Below are 7,848 nucleotides of genomic sequence, written 5' to 3'. Positions count from 1 at the left end.
TTCAACATGCAGTTGGCTGGACTCTCTCCACACTTCAACTGAGATAGCTGTTTTAGTTAAAAATTACTGATGAACACCTTAAATACGTAACATTGTGTGTACAAATTTACATTTTGTAAGTTGAACCAGTCATATGGCACAGTAATAATGTAAAAAGCACAGTAATTTCCTAGTAAGTTACTGCCACTTAACTATATGTTTTTCCAAGGCATAGTAGACAACAGAACTCCTACAATGGCAGACAAGTCCACCACATGAAAATTTTACCCCTCTCATCAAACAGCACAAGATGTTCTTCGTCATTCTTTGTATCAAGCAACATAATGCAGAAGAGGCATAACAACAAAATTCTGATGTCCCAGATTGTTCATTGTAGTCAAAATCAACTGTGGTCCCTTATGGAAATGAGAGATACAAATCTGCAAAATGTAATATAGAAAGATAAATTTATTGTGTTAATCTGCATACGTATTGGTACAGCTGTTCTGTGAAGGCTTCTGAGGAAAATTTTTCCATAACTCTGTCTCTCCCAGCTTCTCCCATTTTGTCCTTTAAGAGAGGATCTCTCACAATTTTTTCCATGGCCTCAGAGAATTGCGTTGGCAGGGGATCACACAAAAATCCTGTAACGTTGTGCAAGATTGATTCTAAAGGACCTCCTGAATTAACTGCTACAACTGGACACCTCATATACATTGCCTCCAGAGGGACAATGCCAAAATGTTCATTGCTTGGTGTATAAAGCACACATATAGAGTTACTAAAAAGAGAGACTTTCTCTTCATCTGAGAACGATCTCAGAAAAGTGACGTGGTCACTAATATCAAGCTTGGCTGCAAGTCTTCTCAGCTCTTCATAGTGCTCCACATTTTCCAGAACTCGTTTATCATAACCACCTGCCATAACCAAGTGAACTTCGTCCCACTCATGAGAACCAAGTCTTCCTCGAAGATCATGCAAAGCTTCAAGAGCCAGAGCTAGATTCTTTTTTCTCTCATACCTATTAATGGACAGAAACAGGAACTTCTTCTTTTTGGGTATCAGGTCAGTTACATCCGCAGGAACTATTGCTTCAAAGCTACTGACATTGAGTGATGGGTAGAGGACATCTGGGTTTATATGAGATAAAGACTTAAATGTGTCCTTGAACACACTGGCAGTGAATCTGCTGTTCACAACAATACAGTCTGCCATGCCAGTCGTGTACTCTTCCAGCCAGTCAAGTGGTAACCTGTAGATGCGTTTTAGGAAGGATTCTCTCTTGGTGAGAAGCTGATCAGGAAAGTGACAATAAAACAAAACTTTCTTACGGGTTCTGGCCAGTCTAAGGACGGGGATGCAAGCAGAAACCTAGTGCAATCAGAAAAGGCAGAACAAGAGGAAACATCTGAGTTAGTGACACCAGCACGTACCTGTGATTTCACAGAATCATAGAACAGCTTCGGTTGGAAGGGACCTTAAAGGTCACCTAGTTCCAACCCCCCTGCCTGGGCAGGGACACCTCCCACTAGACCAAGTTGCTCAAAGCCCCACCCAACCTGGCCTCGAACACTTCCAGAGATGAAGGAAGCCATCCCTTGATAGAGGGCCCTTTGCAAGCCAAGAGCCTTCTCTTCTCAGGAGCACCAGGCGCCACTCCCTCGTCCAGGGCCTCTTACTCTGGATTTTCTCCCTCACCTCAGCCTGCCAGGCCACCAAGCCCCCTTCTCTGCCACGTCTCCTTTCCGTCACTTCCCCACGCACCTCCTCCTGCCGAGGCCCATCTCCAGGGAACAGCTGGCAGGGCACTCCAAGCATCAGCAGCGCCTTCCTGCCTCTCAATCTGCCACGCAACCCGCCAACAACACCCCCACCTTCCCTCGGGCCTCTCCCCCCTCAGCCCCCCTCGGCAAACGGCGATGCCGCTGCCGGCCCCAACCCCAGCCCCAGGCCCAGGCCCGGCCCCGCACCTGATCGCAGACGAAGGCATCGACCCTCTCATCGCTGAGCAGCAGGATGTAGAGTGCCACGAAGGCCATGCGGAGGGCGGCGCAGAGGGCGTGCCCGCGGCCCCAGAAGCTGCGGGGCAGCCAGCCGCCCGCCTGCCGCACCGCCAGACCCCGCGTCTCCGCGAAGCACCGCCCGGCGTCGTAGTGCGCCGTCCAGATCTGCACCCGGCAACCCCGCGCCTGCAGCGCCAGCGCCGCGTCCACTACAAGCCGCTCCGCCCCTCCCAGACCCAGGTCCGGGTGGAGGAACAGCACGGACGGACCCTCTCCGGCCGTCCCCTCCGCCTCCTCCGCCGCCGCCATGGCTGCTGCGGGGGGACGCCCGCCGGACACGTAGAGGCTGGCAGCGCGCATGAGCGGCCCCGTGGCTCCCGCAGGACACGTCAGCTTTCCTGCCGGGCCTTCGCCGTCACCCCGCCCTCTGGGGCGTCCGCGGTGCTGCTCGGCGCCTCGTTCCGCGCCTCTACTGCTGAGCCTCTTTGATCTGGCCGCTGGTGAGGCAGCGGCGGCGAGAAAGAGCTGCACGGAGTCAGTTGGCTCAGAAAGCGGCCGCTGAAGGACGGGAGGAGGGAAAAGATGACGGCGCTACTCAGGCATCGCGGCGGGCAGCCGCCGTGCCCCGTGAGGCGTGGCGCGGGGCGTGGCGTGGGCAGGGAGGTGTCCGGAGCGGCCGTGGCGGAGCGGGTGTGAGGCCGTGCGGACCTCGAGCAGCGCTGCCGTCGCCATGGTGAGGCTCTGCCCGGGGCAGGGGGTACCCGGGGGGTTCGCTCTCCTGTGTCCGCCTCTCCACCCCTCACGAATCTCTCCTCTCTTCACAGCCCGGGCCCAACCCCAGCGCTACCAGCGTCGGCTCCTCCGGCCGCTCCCCCAGCAAGGCCGTGGCTCCTCGCGCGGCCGGATCCACTGTCCGGCAGAGGTAAGGGGCCCGTCACGTCCTCATAACGGGGGGCGGCTCTTTCACCCCCTATCCCCATTTCCTTGGTGCTTCTGCGGCTGGGCAGCCCCAGAGCGCTGCGGAAGGACAGGGCGAACGGGCCGAGCCAAAGCTGCTCCTGCGGGGTGTGAGGGAAGGGCTTCTGTGGGTCCCGCTGGTCCCTGCATGCCCCCCGCTGTCGCCCCAGGCGGGGCTGCGCCAGCCCCAGTGCCCGCTGCTTGCCTGGCTGCGCAGGCTGATCCCGGTGCCAGGCTTTTGCAGGGTCTCACGGGGTGCTGAGTGCCAGGAGTTTGGCACCAAACTGCTAGCTAATGTGTTGTGGTCTTTGTCTCGTTCTGTTCTGCCCTAAAGGAAGAATGCCAGCTGCGGGACGAGGAGTGCAGGCCGTGCCACTTCCACGGGCACTGGTGGGATGTGGCGATTCTACACTGAGGACTCTCCAGGGCTCAAAGTGTAAGTTGGACATATGAGGGCTGTATGTTTCACCTGCTTGTGTAATCTTCCCGGTTTAGAACTTGAGAGATCGATCTTCTGGTCCTCATGGGAAAGAATGTGGACTTCGTGGTTCCTTGGGTAGATTTGGGATGAAGTATTTTATTTAACCTAAACCTGGAGAGGTAGTTTTTAAGGTATGATGCCTTTATGTAGATAGGCAGAGGTTACATTTTGTAATTTGCTAGGCATACTTCAAGAAGACTTCATATCTGAAAGCTGCAAGCAGTCCCTTTGAAGTTGGAAAGAATTAGTTGTGGTGAATTTTGGCATCTATATGCATGTTTTTGTTCTCCTTTAATTAAACTTTTGATTTACTTTATTAGTAAGTATGTTGTGATCCTGCTCCCACCCCCCAAAAAAAACCAAAACCACCAAACCATAACATATGCCACGTGCTTTCAGAATTTTGGATGTTTTAATTAAAAAGCTTAAGATAAATTACTTCAGCAAAGACTGCAAAACAAATAGCATTCTGATACCTTGCATATCTCTGTTTTTAAAAGGTGAATACTCCCAAGGTTAGTTATGGTGGTAGTGTCCCTTAAGCTGCAAAGAGAAACTAAGTTTTTACTTCTTGTCCTTTTTCAGTCATTCAGATCACCTTCCCAAACAAGCTTTGCAGGTTACTACTTGGATAACAAAGGTGGAAGGTGTATTTCAGCTGATGGTTGTGTGCCAAGTCATAACCTGAGTGGGTAGTTTGTGTTTCTTGCAGAGTTATACGTTGAAGAGGCTGAAGACACTCAGGGATGTCCCTATTGCTCCTCTTTTTCTAGAACCCATTAATTTTTTTTTATTTTGGAGTGGTTTTTGAGAGCTGCTGCATGAACAGAACATTTGGGGAAGGGCTGCTGATAGCTTAGTTGGTGATTGTGCTGCAAGTAATCCTTCCTCTGAAGTTGCCTTGAGTGTTTGTTTCCACATGTGCTTGACACTTTGAGAACCAAAACCTTGTCCAGCTGTCCATCCAAGTAGTGGTGTTCTGCAGCTGCAGTTTTTGCTTTCTCCATTCTGGATTCAGAGGGGAAACAAGGCAAAGAAAACAAAAAGACAACAAGCAACAGTAGTGTTCTAGAGCACTGCAGGTAGGCAAGTCAACTACTTGGTGTGGTTTTAGTCTACAAGAGCTCAATTAAAAAAAATAATAAAACCAAACTGAGGAAAAAAATAATGGAAACATTCTACCATTAGGTAGATATTTTTTTTCTTTTCAATAAACCTGTGATACAAGCTGTCAAAGCAACATTATCAACTTCAGCAAGTTTCCTTGTGAATCCTTTGGTTTCACTTATGATGTTGCATGGCCACTCAGTTTTTCTAATCTTCAATGCAAGCAGGTTAGTAGATAGGTTGTGTTTGTTTGGGTTTGTTTTTTTTTTTTTCCCCTTCTATTTGTGTAGCAACATAGTGGTTCCAAATTTTACATTTTTGGAACACTGAGAGGAGGGTTTTGCAGGCTACCATGGGTATAGGGTCAGGCTTTTAATGGAAGAAGCAAATTTTTTCAGTTGGTTTTACAAATCACGTGCACACTGCACGTATCCTTTTCTGATCCATGGCTTGGGAATAACTTTCTTGCTTACAGCTTTCCATGTATTTTTCTACAAATGTTTTTTTTTTCCATAGCAACCCATCATTATGATCTCTGTCCTATTCAGGAGGCTTAAAAATAAAAATAGGCTATACAGGAGCTGTGGTTTCCTCTCTGAAGTGTTTCAGTTTGAAGTTGCTTTTAAAAATGGTTGTCATCACTACTGCATAAAGCAGTGTAAAAGCTTGGCGTGGTGAGGGAGCTTGAGGGTTTTATCATGTTTAAAGCATAAGCTCTTAAAATTACTATTAAAATACTTAGACACCTGAGAACAAGTTACTTCATGCTAGCTATGATGAAAAGATCTCTGATTTTTCACACATTCAGTATCTGTAGTCAACATCAGAAATAATAAATGTGTTGATTTGCCTCAGGAAAATATATTTCTGTTTTACAGGGCACTACAAAATATACTTTTTAAAATCAGTATTAGCAAAAGGGAGCTTTGGGGGGATCTGGTTCAATGGATTATGGTATTTCTGTCTTTAAAACTGAGGTTGAATGTTGCATACATTGAAAAGAGGGCTGATTCTAAAATTGCTCCCTCTGGGGCACTTGGTACCTGTGGTTCCTGTATCTTGTCTTGAGCTCTCTTGCTTGAAGAGCTCTAGGCAGTTTTTCCTGTGGAGCTGTGGCAGAGAATCAAGTTAGTCTTGTGGTATAGCATGCAGCCTTAGGAAAAACACTGTGAGAATACACACAATCATCATACCTTTAGAGGTGTCCGAGGCAGGATTATGTGTTTATTTGTTGATTTAAACTGCATGGTGGGCTCAGAAAGTTCATGTGTATGGAGGAGGGTTGCAGGGTTTCAGCAAGTTGTCTTTGGAGTGGAGGAAATGAGGTACATATGTCATTACTGGAAAACTGATTATTCTGTAGAGGAAACAATTTAATCTGCCCGTTTCAAAAAAATACCAAACACACAAAACAATCCCCCCTGTTTATTTCTGTGTAGCTCTGTTCTGTTTAGTGGTGTTGCTCTATTCCTGGATACATTTCAGCAAAGAGTACCTTGTGTATTACTACTACTAAAAGCTCGAATTAATTAAATAGTAATTCAGATACATTGTAAGGACTTCGTGCACCTGATGTCATTAGAAGTTATATTACATAAGACATAAACTTCAAATAGATATAAAATACTGGGGATTGAGAAGTACATTCTCTTGGTAGGGAGTTGCCTATGTAGTCACTGTCTAGACTTTTTTATTTTGTGTGTTTTGTCGTTGGTTTATACTTTATGTCTGTGTTCAGGGTTCTCCATACCCAAATAAGACTAAGTGTGATAAGTAATAATTGAGTTTTAAAACTCAGTGGAAGGTTGTCATTAGGAACACTTGAAGTATATGGACCATGATCACATACTAAAAATTGTCAGTAAATTGTTTTAATCCATCTTCTGTTTCTTATTTTCTTTATATTCAACTAACACCTCTTCATAAAAAGTAACCCGGAGGGTAATCCAGGCTGTATAGGAGTTCATGGTGTTTCTTCCAGTAAATAACAGGTTGAAAATCAGAAATGTGATTTTATGGAGCAGCATTGAGTGCATGGAACTGTGCAACAGTGTGTGTAATTGTTGTGTCTCAGAACAGTGTGAAACAGCTGATTTAGTCTCTCAACATGCAACCTAGGATTAAACTGTTTTGTTTTTTTTTTTTTAAACTTCACTATGCATGTCTGAGACAATGTGTAACAGTTGGAAGGAAAAAAGTTAAGAAATTAATTCATTTTAAGGAATGGTTTAATGATAAGGATAATTTTGACATTCTGTGTATCTTCTTCAAAAAAATAAGTCTTTAGCTTTCACCCACCGCTGCCATTGTTTTTAAGTGAAATAAAGCCTTGGAAAAAACAGCTAATGTGATTTTTATGCCAAATTTTTACTAACCGCTAGAGGACTCTCTTGGTTTTTCTATCTGACTACATCTCTGCTCAGGTGGCTATCCAAGTATTAAATATAGATGATAATTTTCCAGAGTTTTTTTTTACAATGAGTAATAACGAACCATTAATTGCTTTTTAAATAAGTGAGCCTTTCTTGTTATTATATTGTGCTTCATAGTTACGCAGTATTTGTGGTGTGTAACATTGTATCTTCAAAGCATAGGAGCTGCAGAAGTTTTTGATAGAGGTCGCTAATTTGTGTATTTTAAGGGATATTGTTGGGAATGGAATAATAGTTTTCTCATGCAGTTGCTTAGAAACTCATGAGTTCATTTGGCTGATAATGACTGGCCTTTGGACAAAACAGACATTTTTATGTTAATGCATTTTTTTCTTTATTTTTAGTGGGCCTGTTCCAGTTTTGGTCATGAGTCTTCTTTTTATTGCTTCTGTGTTTATGCTGCACATCTGGGGTAAATACACTCGATCATAGACTCTGCTGCCAGCTTAAAGCATACATCTTGGACCAAAAATATGGTGGATCCTGGTTGTTCTTGGAGAGAGAGTGAGGAAGCTTCTTATCACCCGTCACCTTTGGCTCTAAATCCAAGTGAATTTTTCAGTTCTCTACTTGGGCAGGTTTAAAGTCTTATGGGTCATTTTATATTTGTATCTGTACACCTAGAAAACAGGTATTGCAATAAAAGTTGTATATGGAAATGGAAACAGTCTTAACTGTGTTTTTTCCTCTTATTCCAACATGCCACAGGAAAAGTATTATACTTGTGGGTTTTATATATAAACGTGTTTCTGAGTAAATGCCATTTGACAGTTCAAGACAGATTCTTCTATAGTCTGCTGTATAATTTTACACCAGATGATCTGGCATTTTCGTGAACAGGAAGGGCAAGTTCAGGTGCAAAAAATGTGGGCAACTAACAAATGTGTTT

At 45.1% G+C, this 7,848-nt stretch overlaps 2 protein-coding genes across 2 annotated transcripts; one reads left to right on the top strand and one right to left on the bottom strand.

Moving 5' to 3' along the window:
* Nucleotides 1–298: 298 nt before the first annotated feature.
* On the bottom strand, nt 299–2,315 carry ALG2 (ALG2 alpha-1,3/1,6-mannosyltransferase). The gene is made up of 2 exons (XM_030445281.1): nt 1,950–2,315; nt 299–1,350 (listed from the first exon to the last, which is right to left on the bottom strand). Exons 1-2 carry the CDS (start codon nt 2,289–2,291, stop codon nt 448–450), a joined length of 1,245 nt encoding a protein of 414 aa, XP_030301141.1. The 5' UTR covers nt 2,292–2,315; the 3' UTR covers nt 299–447.
* A 300-nt stretch (nt 2,316–2,615) lies between these two features.
* Nucleotides 2,616–7,626, top strand: SEC61B (SEC61 translocon beta subunit). The gene is made up of 4 exons (XM_030445282.1): nt 2,616–2,715; nt 2,807–2,904; nt 3,274–3,375; nt 7,304–7,626. Exons 1-4 carry the CDS (start codon nt 2,713–2,715, stop codon nt 7,389–7,391), a joined length of 291 nt encoding a protein of 96 aa, XP_030301142.1. The 5' UTR covers nt 2,616–2,712; the 3' UTR covers nt 7,392–7,626.
* The last annotated feature ends 222 nt before the right edge of the window (nt 7,627–7,848 follow it).

This window comes from Calypte anna, chromosome 2, assembly GCF_003957555.1.
Source record: "Calypte anna isolate BGI_N300 chromosome 2, bCalAnn1_v1.p, whole genome shotgun sequence".
NCBI lineage: Eukaryota > Metazoa > Chordata > Aves > Apodiformes > Trochilidae > Calypte > Calypte anna.
This window is presented reverse-complemented; position numbering and strand designations above follow the sequence as displayed.